Consider the following 17995-nt stretch of genomic DNA (forward strand, 5'->3'; position numbering starts at 1 on the left):
TCTTAAATACTACAGATGGACAATTTTGGAAATAATATAGTACATTTGGATAATTCTATAAGTGATGTTATAAGACTAGGAATGATGGAATACCACAAAACCACGAACAATCAAAATTGTGACTGAACCAAGGACTAATGGAAAAACTATAGTGCCATAGCTATTAAACAATAGCAATATATTACCAATGGTACCTGCACACACACACAAAAAGGAATAGAATATTCCTAGGATGTGTTTGATCAGAAAAAGAAACTGGTTGGAAATGGGGTTATATTGAAAGACAAAAGATGGACAGCTCAAGTGTTTTATCAAATAGAATATTTACTATGTTAAAAAGCCAAGAGGAAGAACTACATTTTGGGCAGACTCTTGGAAGAATTTTGGAGGTCATAAACAAGAATAGGTAGTACATAGTAATTACTTTTAATCTATAATCCACTTTACATATTATTATAGATTTTAATCTGGAAAGGACCTTAAAAGTCATTTAATCCACTTCATTTTACAGATTTGGAGAAGAGTTAAGTGATTCTCCCAAAGTCATAAAGATAATAAAAGTAACAAAGCTGCAATTTAAACCCAATACAACATACTTTCCTTTGCACAAATGCTTGTGACTAATTTATTTCAGGCCTTTATTGTCTCTTACCATAACTGGTTTCCATATTCAAAATTCCCTTCTTAATGACCCAACTCCATCTGCCAGATTAATCACCATACAATACCATTTTGATAGTTTTACTTCTCTATCTAAAAACCTTCAATATACCACTCCATTGTTCACTGAATAATATTCAACTTCCTTAACCTGGTATTTAAAGCCTTCCATGATTTGGCTTAAACTTCTTTATTTATCCATTACATGTACATCATAGACTCCAGTCAAACTATACAACTTGCTAGTCCCTTAAACATTCCAGTCTTGGTGTCTGTCACGCATCTTTACCATTTTTTCCTCTCCCTCCAATTTCTCTATCTCTGTTTGTTGGAAGACTAGCCTACCTAGACCAGTTGAAATGCTATCATCTCTATTGTAAATTTTTTTTCTGATAAACCCAGCAGAAACTGAGCTTTACCAGCATGGAACTTATCCAGCTTTTTTTTTGTACTCCTCTTAGGACACTTGCTGTCACACTAGGTTTTCAAGTATGTTTTATCTTTCCTATTAGATTGTTATTTCACACAGCACTTAGCAGAATACTTTGCACATGGTAAGCAAACAACAAATATTTTAAAATATGAATTGAAAGGGAACAGTTAGCAATATAAACCATATGTTGAATTAAGTGCTGTCTTATCCTCTCTCCTAAATTCCAGTTCTCACATTATCAACTGCTCTTTGGATATTTCTTTGTTTTTTCTGGAAGCAATTGGTATTGTGACTTGTCCAGTGTCACAAAGCTATAGCAAGTGAAACCAGGTCCTCAGGCACTCAAACCTCACTGCCCCACCTTTTAAAACTTCCAAACAACGGTACTTTCTTGATCTAGACTCATGCTAGTTGGCTTAAAAATTATTTTCTTTTCTTAAATAGGACAATTAAATAGAAACTGTAAAAGAGAAAAAATGCTGCATAAGGAAGCAAAAAACTTAGGCTTTAGGCCTGACCCTGTTGCACAGACCCAGGATTCAGTTAGTTAATTTACACATCAAACCATCATACACCCTAAGTCAGAGAATATCAAGCTTACTATCTTCCACCCTAATCCCCAATGATGAGTGTGACCCGAAGCAGATCAAAATGTAATAAATATAGATGTTAATTTGTATTTTTCTAAGTCTGCAGCAATCCTTTTCTTGAAATCATCTTCAACTCCTTAGTTTCATTCCACCCTATATGTCACCCTATATATGTCATTTCTGTCATATCTATATATCTATATATATCTTCACTCACAATGCCTAGTTTAAGTCCTCATCACTTTTCTCTGAAATGACTATAACAATGTCCTTATTGATCTCCCTGCCTTATATCTCTAATCCATTTTTTCATCAGGTACCAAAGGTTCAGTTCTATGTCACCTCCTCTCCTCAAACTCTAGTAGCTCCTTATTATCTCCAGGACCAAATATAGTCTTTTGTTTTGTATTTAAAGACTAACACAACTTGGCTTTTTCCTACTTGGAATGGGTCTTAGAAATCATCTATGAGAATTCCCTCATTTTACAAATGGGAAATTGATCTTTGAAAGAGGTTTAGTGATTTACCTAGATACTTAACAGCAGGTAGGGATTGAATACAGGTCTCCTGAAGACACATCTAGGTTTCTTTCCTGCTGCATCTCACTCTTTCATTATTACTTATCTGAGAAAATTATAGTATTAGGGATCAAAGTCAAAAAGCAGGAGTAGAAGAAGGGATAGGAAAGACAAACATAAAGGCACAGAAATAATAATACATTATAAGAATAAGTAACGAAAGGAATGGAATGGAAAATTGGGAATGGAGGATGGAAGCAAGGTCAATGGGAAATCTGTTTAGAGGACAGAAAGGCCTGTGTATGTCTAAAAGTGGAAGGGAAGGAGCCTGTGGAAAAGAAGAGATTAATAAGATAATAAATGTGAGAAGTCTCAATGGAAAAGAGAAGAAATATAATATAGAGACTGCTTGGTTGCAGTCTTGCAACTACTTGGTTTAAAATATTATGCTATGTGCTTTGGAAGTAGGACTTTATATTAAGATGACAACTGGCACTGGTTTTAGAAATCAGCAATATTCTCTCTACTTTAATAAAAAATGAAGGAAAATGAGTCTGAAATGGTAACACAAAGGAGGCTAATATGTTTTATAGCATGACCAGTCAGAATAAATGTAAAAATTTATTAACTTGTATTTTACGATGAATAACTTTGGCACTGTAGCAAAGTTTGGTGCTCCATTCAAAAGTTTTCAAAAGTTAAAAAAAAATTCATAAAGCTAATTATTCATTATATTTTTCTAAACAATACACACCTGGAAATGTGGGCTGGAAACACATTTGGCTAGTTGTCTGAAAAGAGGTTCCATGACCTTTACAAATTCCGATGGTTCAATAACATCTAAAATTTCTTCTAATTCATTTAAGAACATGACTTCTTTTGGGCTATGTGTCTTTGGCCAGTATTTAAGAAGTGCCATCACCACCTAGGAAAAGAAAAATCACATTAAAATTCTGTACACACAAGGTCCTTCAATTCTCAATCTACATAGTTGATATTAATTCATTATATAATGACACAAATAAAGACAAAGATTTTGTATGATTGTAGAAAGGATGATAAAGTTAATAGTTTCAGTCTCTTAAAATTGGAAAATGTTACTTCCAGGTTTTAAGTTTATGTAATAAACCCTTTCTAGTTAAATTGCCCTAAAGTTGATTTCTTGAATAAATTTTCAAAAAGGAAATAAGTGGTCAGGAGTAATAAAGAATAAAGGGAACTGGGGCAACTAAAAATAGATGAATATGACTGATGTAATACACTGGTTTATTTGTAGACTGGACCAGGTACAGAATTTTCAGTGACACACAAAGACATATCCTTTGTGTCCTTTATATCATTCCCAATTCTCAATTCCATTATTCAGAAAAATAAGCATCTGGACTTAGTTTTGAAAAATTTTTGTACCTTCAAGAACTTTTCTTACACAAAGTAACTACTTGTTTATAGGTTAACCCAGTTGTGAAAATTTTTACAATAGAATTTTTTTTTCAAAGAAGGTATTCATATGAGCCAATGTAAGGTATCTCCCTATTTCCCATCTAAAATTTACAATTTTGAAGGAATTCAGACAACAATTATAATAACATAAAACTCAAGTTTCCATAGCTCCTTATGTTTTATAATTATTATCATCTCCATTGTACATAAGAAAATAGAGGCTTAAAGTTAAGTGCTTAAAGTTAAAGTATCAAGGTACACACATAACTAGTGAATATTGGAAGTCAGCAATCAAACTGAGGTCTTCTGACTCTGAGTTTAGATGCCTTTCTACCATGGCATGCTGTCTCTCTAAAAATCACTTTACACATTTACTATTTTTCCTTGTTCACTTGTATAATGAAATCCTATTGTTTGAAATAGAAAAAAAATCTGTGAGCCATAAAATAGAAATTGGCTCTGATATTAACTATCTCTTAAAAATTTCTAAGAATAATTTACAGAGCTAATATACAATTGATTTGAAGGGGGCAGCTAGGTGGCCCAGTGGATAGAGAATTAGCCCTGAAGTCAAGAGGATCTGAGTTCAAATCAGGCCTCAGACACTTAACACTTTCTAGCTGTGTGATCCTAGGCAAATCACTTAGCCCCAATTGCCTCAGGGGGAAAAATTGATTTGAAGGAAGCAGAACCTGGACAATTTAGATTCCTGTATTTGATAACACTAAACTATTTCTGTGAATTCAAAATGTTAACAGTATTTTTTTTTTTTTTAAAGAAAGTGAATTGCACTGGGAATGCTAATCCTGATCAACAATGGTTACTTACTTTTGAGTGCAATTCAAGAAATCAAACTTTTCTATAAGAATTAAATTTCTAAGCCAATTTCCTTGGAGATAACCTCTTACTATGAATCCTCTGACAGCCAAGCTTGGACAAGATTACTAATGGTCCTAAGACCTGAATTTCGAAGAACTGAGGTCAGGGGGTTTCAAGACTTGTGGTTTCTCTGGCTTTGGAATTTCTCCCTTGACTTGGCATGACAGTGGGAAGTGGGGGAGAGGAAATTTATTATATGTTGGGATTTGGTTCAAGACTTGTATGTTGGCTAGGGTTACTCAAAGACAAATGGAAGAGAACTACATATTTCACTTTTGTAGGATGTATTTTAAGGAGGTTAAATACTTAGACGTGTTGACTTTTTTTTTTCTCCTTAAAGAAAATTTTGTGTGTGAGCTCAGAAATCTTTTAAGGCTTGATAAACATTTTATAAAAGAATTGAGTGATAATGTAATACTAGATGTTTTAAAATCCCTTAAATTTTTAAATAGAACTATAAAATAATGAAGCACCAGTAATAGTGATAAACATCTCACTTTGGAGAATATCTTAATATAACATATGCTTTACATATATTTATTAAAATGTAAATATCAAAATATGATATATCAAATATATTAAAACATTTAAGAATAACCACTAAGTATAAATATTATACTTTTGTCAATTTTTATTTAACAGAATGCCTAAATAACATAACCTCTATTTCAATATCATCATCACTAAAACAAGTAATTTGAAAAGAAGCACAAGATCCTTTTGCTAATTTCAAATACCTTAAAGCACAAAATGCATATAATGTACTAAAGTTTTCCAGATATACTAGTAAGAACAGAATATTATAATTCACAGTACTTATCCTAACTGATTACAAGGACTACAAGTCTAATAGAGCTTCAAAAAAAGACCTTGTGGTAGAATTAAATATTTTTTCTCTATGACTTTATAGTCTGAACTTATCACAAAGCTTTGGGTCCCATTTAATTTCAGGACCTTCCAGTGTCCTTTAGGGTGACAACCAGTACTATAACCTTGACAACTAATAGAACTATCTTCAATGTTCATAGTTTTCATTTAATTCCTGGGACAGAAAAATAATATAATAATGAAATCTCTTTCTGAGTCTTTGATCTGAAGAATAGAATATCTTGCAAATATAAGAAATAGGTTATGCCACATGTTTAGAAAAAAAAAAAGGCTTTAAAAAAGTGATTCCATATCAATTATGCAGCTGCATTTCCACCATCAAAACATGTCTTTAGTTTGGTTAAGGAGGATAAAAACAATGTATCCTCTGCATGGCATTCAGTACCTCAACTGTGCTTGATATTGAAGTCTGATATGATTTGGTACAATTCCTTAGGTACAATTCCTTCCAAAGTCTCAGACACAAATATGGTAGATAGTTCCTGGGAATCCTTTGTGGAGAATGCAGAGTAAATGTCACTCCTTAAGATGGCTGGAGGCAGGGATTAAGTCAGACAGTGCTCTCCTTCACCTGGTTTATGAGCGCATCACCTCTGCAGCATTTTTTGGTGCCTGATGGATGATGACCAAGAGCTTTCTCTTGTACTGTGAGAAATTTAAGGGGATAGATCTAAGCATGGAAATTATAAGTCTGATGTGTGGCACAGGTTTTAAACAAAGTTACCTGAGGGGAAATCAGTGTTGTCAACCTGTGTTTGAACTCCCCTGAATTGATCTGACAATTATCTCATTCTTACAGATTTTTGACATTTTTGTTTTCTATATTAAAATTGGTACTTTAGTAGTGAAACAGTATAGCCATTAAGAAAGAAAGTTTCAATTCTATGCACTTTATTTTTCTAACTATTTAAAAAAAATCATACTTTTCCACTAGTATCTAAATATACAATTCAAATTTAAAACCATATCCTGAAATTAAAATGACAAAGTACACAAAAGCAGGTAATCCAACTAGCAACTGCTAACAGTTCTAACTGTGAAATAGTCATCATAAAACAAACTGAAGAAGATTCTTACTTCCTCTACTGCTCAGGTCTATAGACAGATTTTGAGATGGGGGAGTAGAAGATTGCTTGTTAACTTGGAAGGGAAAAAAAATTACCTTTGATTAATTTAAAAAATTGTATATTATTTCTAAGCATGCAGATTTCACCAAATTGCAAATTCCAAGGAGTCCAGGACACAGAAAAAACTTAAATGCTTCCTGGACTAAGACCCCTTTTAGTTATAACAGATATTTCAGATACTTAATTTTTATACCATATTTACTCTGATTGGCCAGCTGGATATGTAGTAAGTTAAAAAAAATCATAAAAGTGCTTAATAGTGGGATTAAAATGTGCTTTAATCAAGGTACTTATTAAAATACTTTGAGTGCAAAAGAAAAAAAAGGAGTAAGAAAAATTTAAGACAAGAGAAAATAGTTTTTATTATAACAAGTGCTTATTGCTACAGAACTAATTATTATAGTTAGTGAACTGTCTTTCAAAACCTATATATATAGTTGGATCCATAACTGGATTAATTTTATAGCTTAAATAGAAGCAAATGAATGTAAAAAGTTTATTTATCTTTAATGAATATAATTCTACAATTTGTTAACAAAACCACACTGTATTATATTTACACTTAGCAAATACATACACATTTTCACAATATAATTGTGAATTTGACCAAAATAAAAAAATATATACTTACTGGTTCAGTAAGTGTGCTGTCCTTTTCTAAAAATTGAACTACACAGTATGCCAGCTAAATAGGTTAAGAGAGAAAAGATATGTTAATATTTCACTATTTGATAATCACCTATATTATTTCCTAACTTCTATTATTTAGAAAGTAGTTAATAAATGGGAAACCTACCAGAAGCCCAAACTGTAAACATATATTTCAAAGTAGCTATTCCTAATATTTTCTAGTATTATTCATTCTGATGAGGTTTAGATTTAGGGAACCAAAATGAAATTAGGGTTTCTGGTGGTCAAGGAGTTAAATGATAAGGTCTAGTGGCAGCTTCGGGGTTCAGGGAACCAAGTGGAGAGGTTAGGCTTCCCTGCAATCTCTTGGGATTCGGCGCAAGGGTAGGAAGTTTTGGGGACTCCCTTCTGGTGACGCATAAGTTGTCTGTAAAGGAATTTACAGACCCAAAAACCTAGATTGATAAAAGGGTTTATTATGGGCATTCGAAGTAGGTTAAAAATCCTGATAGAAGCATAAAGTCTGGTTAGGGAAATAGGTGAGGGTAAAGAGAGGATGGCACTGGAAAGGAATGTTCCAGTGGACAGAGGCCCTTAGCATGCCAAACATAGGGCCCGCATGTTTGGAACTTTGGCAAAGAGGGGATTTTAGTTTAGCTCTTTTATAATAGGGGGCTTTGATTTCAAGCTGAAGGGGGTTCGTGGGTGGAGTCCCAAGTTGGCTCCTAGCTGGGTTTCTGCTTGAGCTGGAATTTTCTGAATTGAATGAGTTTCAGGGCTGAGCCAACCCCACCCAGATAACAACGGTGAAATTGTTTGTCCCTCCGGGAGGGGTCCCTCACTGAGGCAGAATTGAAGGAGATTTTCTCCTTTAAGGATTTTCAGAGTTTTGGGGTCCCCTCTTCATTCCCCACTCAAGCAGTCAAAACTTAAATTCATTTAAGGGAAAAAGGACTTGGGGCAGGGTCCCTTATTGAGGCAGAGTTGAAGGAGATTTTCTACTTCAAGGATTTTCAGAGTTTCGGGGTCCCCTCTTCAATTCCACAATTATTTATTGCGGGCCTACTATGTACATGTCCCTGAGGGGAAAATACAAAGAGAAATGAATATGTTATCCTTCTCCTTAAGGAGCTTACAATCTAGGAAAGGAGATAAGCACAAATAATTTTGCAGTGTTCCATTCCTCTAGATTACATAACTTTTTTGGATGGAGAGAAGATTAGAGTTGTGTTTCCTGAAACCTTTCATTTTAGTATTACCCTGACAACCCTGAATTGTGCAATCATTTCAAAACATTAGCAGAAAAATGAATTTATTAATATAAAGATTAAATTCAAGCTGTTGTCAGTATAAGGTGACTAAAATTGTCAGGGGAAAAGAGCCAATGATTCTCCAGACTAAGGGGCATTAAAAAAAATTAAACCAAACTAAAATTGAAGCTAGACTGATCAAATATGAATGTCAACAGAACAGCTGAATGTGTAATATCATACTGGCAACTGGGAAAAGGGCAAGGAGAAATTCTGGAATGCTGATTTAAAAAAACAAACAAAAAACCCAGTAAATGTTTCCCTCCCTCTTTCTCTTCCCCTTCTTTTACAGGTAAAAAAAGGCACCGTAAAAACAGGAAAAGAGCCAATATCAACATTCTGGAATAAAGACAATTAAGAGTTCATATATGAAAAACTTTAGCACACATTTCACCTGATTCTTTAGAAAGATCCTCGAAATGTTAAAAAAACCAAAACAACAAATAGTAGAGGCTATCCTATAACATGGCCAAGGGATGAGTATTAGACAAAGGAGTCTCTGGGCTCTAGTCCTAGGTTTTTCACTAACTCATGGCTGAAAACTTAGGCCAGCAATGTAACTTCTTGATTTAGTTTTCTCTTTTTCTAAGGGAAAAATATTATGCTGATGCTTTTAATTATATTACGCACTATTTGATGATGTTGAGAAAACCTGAAATGAATCTTGTATACACATTCATACAATATATACATTTATAAGGCAAAGTGAGGAATACAGTTTTTCTGCTTGTCAACAGCCAGCAGCAACAAAAACCAGGCTTAAAGATTCTTGATTCTCTCAACTAAAAAAGACATAAATCTTCATCTCCAAATCTCCAACTTCTCCAACTGAATTCCAGTTTCATATTTCCATCAATCTGCTAAATATTTCTACTGTTATCTCAAACTTAGTATATCAAAAACCGAACCTATTATTCTCTAAAACCCACATTTTTCCCCTCTTCCTCCATCCCCTGACCTTTGGGCCTCCTGGCCCAACAAAATTTTTTCTGTTGCTAGTATCATTATCCTTTCATAACCCAAGTTCAAAAAGTTTTGATTCTTTCTTCTCTCACCAACCACTACCAAGACCACTAATCAAGAGTATTGTAAAAGAACAGTAAAAGACTCTTAGAAGGCCTGAGTTTGAATGCTGCCTCTATTAGGTACTAGTCGTCTTGTGACTTTTAGAAAGCTCACCAAGGAGTTTCCTTTTGTATAAAATGAAGGGACTGGACTACAATAGGGGTTCTTAAAACTAGGATTCATGGATTTATATTTTTAAAATTATATTTCAATATAACTGGTTTCTTTTATAATCTTACATGATTCTGAAAGAGGTTGATGGGCTCTGCCACATAGCCAAAAGGGAGAATCCCAATTCTCAGATGCGATTCCCTTTCTCATTGAATTCCTGTTTGACCTTTCCTATGAATTCAATTATTTCCTAACTTGTAAGAGAGTTATGTTTGTCTTATCCTTTCATTAATATGCAAGCTCCTTGAGGATAGGAATTTGTATTATTTTATCACATGACTCTTACTAGATAGTAGGTACTTAATAGTTTTCGAATTAAATGTCTGCCAAAACTAGTGACTATTTAAGCGGCTGATAAAATGTCAAAATTTAATTGTTTGAAAATCCTTAACTGAGTCCTCTGATGAATTTTAACACCTACTACCAAAGTCACCAATCTGGTATCTCTCTGGTTAGGTTTATGTATAATACTTCAATGATCAACAGTCCAGTGTTTCTTCAGTGTGGATCCTGCAAATTGAAAGGACTTCATGCAGACTGAAAGCCCTCTATGTCTCAATAGTGTCCATGAGTAGTTGTAGTGAAAAAAATTTACCACTTAAGTACACAATCTGGAAATGAGCCTGAGTTTAATTATACTGTTTCTCAGGCAACAGACATCACTGAGCCCATACTCAAAGCTTTTCTAACTTGTTAGGGCCTGTCCAAGTTTTCATTCTGCTGGAAAAGGCTCCAGGAACTCAAGGTCACCTTTGTTCTACACTGAGGCACTGAAATGGGGTTTTATGGAGATTGAAGTACTTTTCTATAATATTCCTAATAAATATCATTTCCCAAGAAGCCAAAGTAAACATATTATATTTGAATTAACTTTCTACAATAAGTTACATGAACCTAATATGTTCCAAATTTGGATAAGGAAAAACAGATGCTAACTTTTGAAAAGTATCAGGAAGCAATGTGACAGCTGTTAACAAGTAGGTGCTTCAAGTCTTTTCAAATTCTGTTTTCTAGCTGCTGATCTAACATATATCATGATTCAGAGAAGTGCTTGGATCCACATAAAAACCAATGTTTAATGTTTTACATTTTCCCTTTGAAGCTCTGTCTTGGGTCCTTCTCTTGTCTCCCCCTATACTAACTCGCCTGGCGATCCCATCAGCTCCTACGAATGCGGATGACCCAGGAAGGGTGTGTGCAGCCTGAATCTCTCTGCTGAGCTCCAGGAAGTATCTTAAATGCTGCATTCTAAAAACAAAGCAAATTAGCTTTCCCCCCCAAACTCTTCCATTTCCGATTCTTTCCTATTACTAATAAACCAATTAAAAATGAACAATAACCACAAAATACTTAGTGGAATTCAAACATGCTAGGATTCCATGCATTTATTAAAAAAGTTTAAAAGAATCAAAATTTAAAACTGTTTGTAGGTGTGGACATTTGTTGTCCATACACAAAAGTGTTTGGTAAGAAATAAATTTTTATACAAATTCTTCAAGTTGATTGATGGATCAGTATTAACATGCAGAGCTAGAAGTCTTCAGGGACAAGTTGATGGATTTTGTCCTTGGATTTGTCAACTTCAAATCAATAAACAATCATGATCAAACCAAGAATATGTATATATGAGTCTGTGACACATGTTAGAGAAAATACAAAGATAAAAAAGGCATAGTCTTGTTCCAACATTTTTTATCAGTGACTCTGATAAACATGTGATTGGCATACATGCTGACCAAAACTGTGAATAACAACAAATCTGTGAGAGATAGCTAAAGTTCTACAAGACACAGGATGCTCAAATAGCATTGAGAACATGGTATTCAGTTTTTATCATACCTTAATAAGAAAGTATCGAGAAACTAATGAATAGGAAAGGCATCAGGATGGTGAAGAAAAAATATTTCATGAAGTATACAGTTGAAGGACTTGAAAGATTTTTAGAGGTGTGTGTGTGTGTGTGTGTGTATGTGTGATGAGATTTGTCTTAAAATATCTGAAAGAAAATCATGTCGAAAAGGATTTAAATTTACTTTCTTTAGCTTCAGAGAAAAGAATGACAAATGAATATAAGTTGCATATAAATTTCACAGATGTAGAACTTGGTTCAACTTAATTATATGGAATGTGTTGACATGCTTAGAAATATTCAAGCAGAAGTTGGTTATTGGTGGCTGAGATGTTGCAGCAAATATTCCCTCCCAATAGTATGACCTTTTAGATTCCTTCCAACTTTGATTCTTCAGAATTTGTGAGTTGCATTGTTTAAAACTATTAAATATAACTATATTTTAATTCCATATTTCTAATTTTAGTGCTTCCATTTCTGGCCCTTCAAATATAAAGGAAAATAATTTTATTACTAATCCTTTAAATAACTATTTAAGAGGCAACACCTGTGTTATGTAAATCATCAAATTTAATTCAATAAAGTAATATTTCCTTTAAAAGTTGCAAGGTCTTGAGTGTAGCATATTGTGTTAATGAAACATACTTGTTAACAACTGGACTCATCCACATAAAGTAGCTAATGACTCCATTGTACCTGAGGATGGTAGACACTCAGTGATTTCACTTTGTGCAAAGGTAATAACACCTTCAATAAGAAAATCTTGTGCTCTTCTTTTAATGGTAAGGCAAATCCATTTATTATGCTGAAAAAAAAAAAGATTTGGTTTAAAATTTAATATATTCACAAATATCAGATCTGTAATTCTGTCATTTTTTTCCAGTCCCATTTTTTTTTTTTGCTGAGGCAATTGAGGTTAAGTGACTTGCCCAAGGTCACATAGCTAGGAAGTATTAGGTGTCTGAGGCCAAATCTGAACTCAGTCTTCCTGACTTCAGGGCTGGTGCTCTATTCACTGAGCCACCTAGCTGCCCCTCCAGTTCTACTTTCACATGGAAATCCTGAAGGTAAGTCAGGTTTCTTTCAAAAGGGAAAAACACAGGAAATTTTAATGTTTAAAAAATCTTTTTAGAAGCATAGACATTAGAACCTTGATAGTTTCGAAGAAATTACTACTATACAGCTTCAAAATAAAAAAAAAATAAGCTCAAGTAGAATGTCATTCTAAGGGGAAAAACAATCAACTTGTTATGTTACAGTACAAGATTTGATACACTGTTTACAAAAGGATTTTCAACTGTTCCATGGAAGCCTGCAATACCTTGATCTATCCAATTATACATCTCTTTAATTGGGGAAAGAAATTCTGCATTTTTATCAGTGATCTGTCAAACTTTAGGCTTTCAAACTATTTAACATTTTTAGGCTCATTATTCCAGCATTACAAGAACTTAAAATGTAAATCCAATAGAAGGAAGACATGAAGGCCTCTACCATCTTATAGGATGATCCTTCTTGCTCCATTTAGCAAACTAGATGTTTGAAGTTTGTATGTCAAATAGCAAACATTTACAATAGACTTATTTGGTTTTATATGTTATATTTATATAATTAAATAAGTGTATATAAATTTGATTGACAAAATATTAAGACTCATTTATTCTAGAAGAATCTAAAATGTTTTTTTCTCTGCAATCTATTGTTTGAAAGTCTAAACATCATCATATTAATAACTCAATACTTATATAATGATTTCAAGCTTGAGGAGTGCTTTACATATATCTTTTGATGTGAATCTCCCCAAAATCCTGTCAAATAGGTGCTACTATCATTATCTATTTTTACAGAAGAGAGTAAATTAATTCTGAGGAAGGTGGCTTGTATAGCCAGTAGAGTATCTGAAGTAGAATTTGAACTCAGGCAGGTCTTTTTGATTCCACATCCAATGCTTTTTCCATTGTTCTATTTGGCCATCTTTACTAGTCAGGAGGGGAAATTATGAGAACTTGCTGATTTGGCATATAAAAAATGGTATAGATCAGTGGTGTCAAACTGAAAAAGAAAAAGATCCTTACAACTGCATAGTGACTTAAAAAAGAACAAATTCACATGATATTTATTGTGTTGATTTTTATTTAAATAGTTCCTAATTAAATTTTCATTACTTAAGAGTTTTGAAGGCCTCAGGCTGTGAATCGACAGTTTTGAGTTAGAAAATAGTGATAGTGATAATAAGAACTCATATTTTGTGGAGCTTCATGGTTTACAAAAATGTTTTCTTCATAGTAGTCAAATGAAGTGACTAGGAAAAATAGTATTTCTCTTGTACAGATAAGAAAACTGAGGCACAGAAAAGTTAAATAACAGCAAATGATGGAGTCAAGATTTTATTCAATCAGCATTACTTCTTAAATACCAATTAAGTTCAGGGCATTAGGGATACAAAGAATGAAACAATTCCTATTCTCCAGAAACTTATATTCTCCTGGGTATCAATTCTAAGCAAATTCTCCAGAGAATAAATGATTTGCCCAGGCCGCAGGTAAGGAAGAGAGGCAAAACTTGAACCCAGTTTTTCTTTAATCTAAGGACAGTTCTCTAGTCACTATACTATGATGTTTCTTCCTCTGCTTTAATAAACAAAACAAAAACGAAAACCCACATAAAAAAAATTAAGAAATTTTTTTCCTGATTTCTCTAAACAGGGGAATTTTTCATTAACAGAGATAATGAATATTCACAATGTTATAATGTGCATTCAATACATTTATGTAGTTCATGTAACTTATGAAATCAAAGGAAAACTGGAACATTAATATTTACACCTAATATCCTACCTAAATGAGTTTAATAAAATGGTTAATAAAATTTTTTGAATTAATATTTATGTTTAGTTGTTTTTTAAATTATTATAGCTGAGGTTTAACATTGGGTTTCCAAGATGACTATACTGAAACACAACAAAGGTATGCATACATAAAAAACCCATTATTATGCCACTTTTCTTTCTGAACAGATCCTTAAGGTCCTCTTCTCTTTTATCCAGAGAACCCTCTCTTATAACAAAAATAGGTGTGTGTGTGGGGGGGTAATAAAAAAAGGAGGAAGAATCACTTCAGGAAAAACATCATATCAGTTGAATCTAGAAATATATTTAATATTCTACCTCCACAGTTTCCAAATTGAGATACTATCTAGATATATGAAAAGAATAAGTTTAGCCTTTTATAGTAAATAAAATTTTGTATATTATTCTTCTAGATGAATTTTGAATGATTATGGTAAAGGATTGGCCTGAATGATTGTGAGGCCCTACTGAGTTATCAAAAAAAATATATATATATGTTTTAGAGAACACAAAAAACAGAAATCTCTTATGCATTTACCAGTAATAACTTACCTTCCCAATATTTCCAGTAATTCTGCTATGCCATTGTGATGCTCTGTTTCATAAATAAACCTGGGGGGAGTGGGTGAAACATATTTAAACAATTACAATTAAACATGTGAAATATATAGTAACAAAAGCTCAAAGAGAAAAACATTTTTCAAAGTGAATGAAGCAATCTTTAATGCCAAAAATATGAACTGATATTTGTTTAAGAAAAATGAATAAACACTATGGCTGATTTTGATGGTAGTAATCATTATGAAGTCAGATTAACTATGATGATATTATTTTCTCAAAGTACATGGTCTTCTATTAGAACAAACGATAAAACTCTTCTACACAGACTCTAAGTTTTGGAAATAAGAACATTTCTTTGCACTCAATGTTTTTTGAATTGAATTAATGTATCCAAAAAATGTGTAGTTTTAGTACTCTCAAGTAAGAAAGTTTAGAGTACAAATTTTTTAGAGTTAGGTAATTAAATTTTTTTTTTTTATATTTCAATTTAGTTTATTTTCAAAGCAAATGCTAGGAAATATGTCCACATAGATGAGTTTTCATTTTATAATACTACTGTCCCTTTCATGTTGTGCCTTACTATGTATGGTGGGTTGGCCTAAAATATTATGCTGGCAGATTTAGATATGCATTAAGGCAAGAAAAGGATACTCTTATGGCTGACAATGTCAAAGAAAATGCTTTATGAATGAACCTGGTTTATCTCAGGCAGAGGTGGGGAATTTATAAAGCCCATGAAATCATTTGCATAATCAACTGCAGGTGATGATAGTTGAAAGGTACGTACCAACAACCTCCCAGTGGTTGATTTCTGTAAGATGATAATTTAGTATGGCCCACAAATGATGTTACAAATATCTAAATAAACCTTAGCAGAAAAAAGGTTCCTCCTCTCCCCCAATCTAGGGAATGATGAACCAGTACTACTCTAGCTAGAATTGAGGTTCAGTATAGGGGAGTAATGGGAAATAAAGTCAGAAAAGTGGAACTAAGGACTCACTGAGGACTTGTATACTCTGCTGTGTTGAGATCTGATATTTCATCATCAATGACAAAACTTTGTTCTATTAAATTTCGAACTGCATTTCTCCTTGACTCAAACATGTAACATTCTAAATTAAGTATTAGTTTAAAGAAAAAGTCACTTAGGCAACCCTCTTTGTAGTGGTCAGAAACTGGAAACTGAGTAGATACCTATCAATTGGAGAATGGCTGAATAAATTGTGGTATATGAATATTATGGAAGATTATTGTTAGATAAGAAATGACCAACAGGATGATTTCAGAAAGGCCTGGAGAGACTTACATGAACTGATGCTGAGTGAAATGAGCAGGACCAGATCATTATATACTTCAACAATACTATATGATGATCAATTCTGATGGACCTGGCCATCTTCAGCAATGAGATGAACCAAATCAGTTCCAATGGAGCAGTAATGAACTGAACCAGCTACACTCGGCGAAAGAACTCTGGGAGATGACTAAGAACCATTACATTGAATTCCCAATCCCTATATTTATGCACACATGCATTTTTGATTTCCTTCACAGGCTAATTGTACACTATTTCAAAATCCAATTCTTTTTGTACAGCAAAATAACGGTTTGGTCATGTATACTTATTTTGTATTTAATTTATACTTTAATATATTTAACATGTATTGGTCATCCTGCCATCTAGGGGAGAGGATGGGGGGAAGGAGGAGAAAAAATGGAACAAAAGATTTGGCAATTGTCAATGCTGTAAAATTACCCATGCATATACATTGTAAATAAAAAGCTATTAAAAAAAAAAAAAGAAAAAGTCACTTAGCAAACTCCAATAAAAATATCTTCTATATTTTCAAAGCAAATGCTAGGAAATATGTTCATATAGATGAGTTTTCATTTTAGTATTTAAGTAAATAACTGAATATTTTATTATAATTCTTGATTATTCATTCAACAAATGTATACTGCACAAATAGTGCTTATGTAGGTCAAGATACTATGAAAAATGCAAAGAAGCTTAACACAAGGTCCCTGACTTTTAGGAGTTTACAATACAATGGAAGGACAGTACATGCAATCAACAAAAACAAACTGCTTCAAGTGAATGGCAGAATACTAAGTTTGATGCATTATTACTTTTATGGGTAAGAAGGTGTCACAAAAATTAATAAGACAATCCTAAGCCTTCAATGAACCCTTAACTAAATGTGGTAGGAATAGAAAAAGTAGGCAAATATAAAGTAGAATGTGATAAAGGAACAAAAGAAATGCAAAGTACTATTGCATAATTTTAAGATTCAGAAGTGACCATTTACTCTAAACCACATCCCAAAAGGAATTCCCTGTTTTGACACACCACATAAGAGGATAACTAGTTTTTGCTTGCAAACCTCCACTGAGAGGAAACCATTGGCTCTTGAGAAGCATCCTTCTTGACTTCCCAATTATTCTAATAGGAAATTTTGTTTACTTCAAGATTAAATTGGACTCTGCTCCTGGGTTCTTCATTTTGGGTTCAACTAGAAGTGGTCTAATTATTTTTCACAGGACAGTTTTTCAAATGCTTGAAGAAAGCTATCATACATGACCTGAGGACCTTCACGCTAAACATCCCAAGTTCTCTCTAATGCTGACTGCTACCAAGCTTGGAGGCTACTAAAATTCCTAAATCTTTTTAAACAACTGCCTAATGGTCTTTCCATATATGAAGCTGATCATTAAAAAACAAACAAACAAACCAAGCATAAACTTTACACTTATTCCCAATGAATTCCATCTTATTACATTTAGGTCAATGCTAATTTCTCAAGATCTTTTTGGTTTAGTGTCATCATAACTACATACATGCATACGACACATAACTGTTGGTTACTAAGACTCTCTGCTTGCTATTTTCTAAAATTTAATAAACATGCCACTTGGGTGTACCTTTATCCAAGTCAATGATAAATATATTAAAAAAACAAATAGCACAAGGCCAAGCAAGGATCATGAAAGCAACTCTACTGGAGATTGCCTCTAGGGATGATATA

The 17995-nt window shown here is 33.1% G+C and overlaps 1 protein-coding gene across 15 annotated transcripts in view; it reads right to left on the minus strand.

Annotated features, from left to right (window-relative positions):
• The window catches only part of PPP2R5C (protein phosphatase 2 regulatory subunit B'gamma), a 204500-nt gene that overhangs the window by 25628 nt on the left and 160877 nt on the right, over positions 1-17995 (minus strand). For all 15 annotated transcript variants that reach the window (XM_031953232.1, XM_031953229.1, XM_031953231.1 and 12 more), the window contains 4 exons: positions 14961-15020; positions 12257-12365; positions 7167-7220; positions 2956-3126 (listed from right to left, as the gene is read on the minus strand). In XM_031953232.1, coding sequence (XP_031809092.1) covers positions 2956-3126; positions 7167-7220; positions 12257-12365; positions 14961-15020 — 394 coding nt within the window. The remainder of the gene's footprint in view (positions 1-2955; positions 3127-7166; positions 7221-12256; positions 12366-14960; positions 15021-17995) is intronic.

The sequence above is a fragment of the Sarcophilus harrisii genome, chromosome 2, assembly GCF_902635505.1.
Source record: "Sarcophilus harrisii chromosome 2, mSarHar1.11, whole genome shotgun sequence".
Taxonomy (NCBI): domain Eukaryota; kingdom Metazoa; phylum Chordata; class Mammalia; order Dasyuromorphia; family Dasyuridae; genus Sarcophilus; species Sarcophilus harrisii.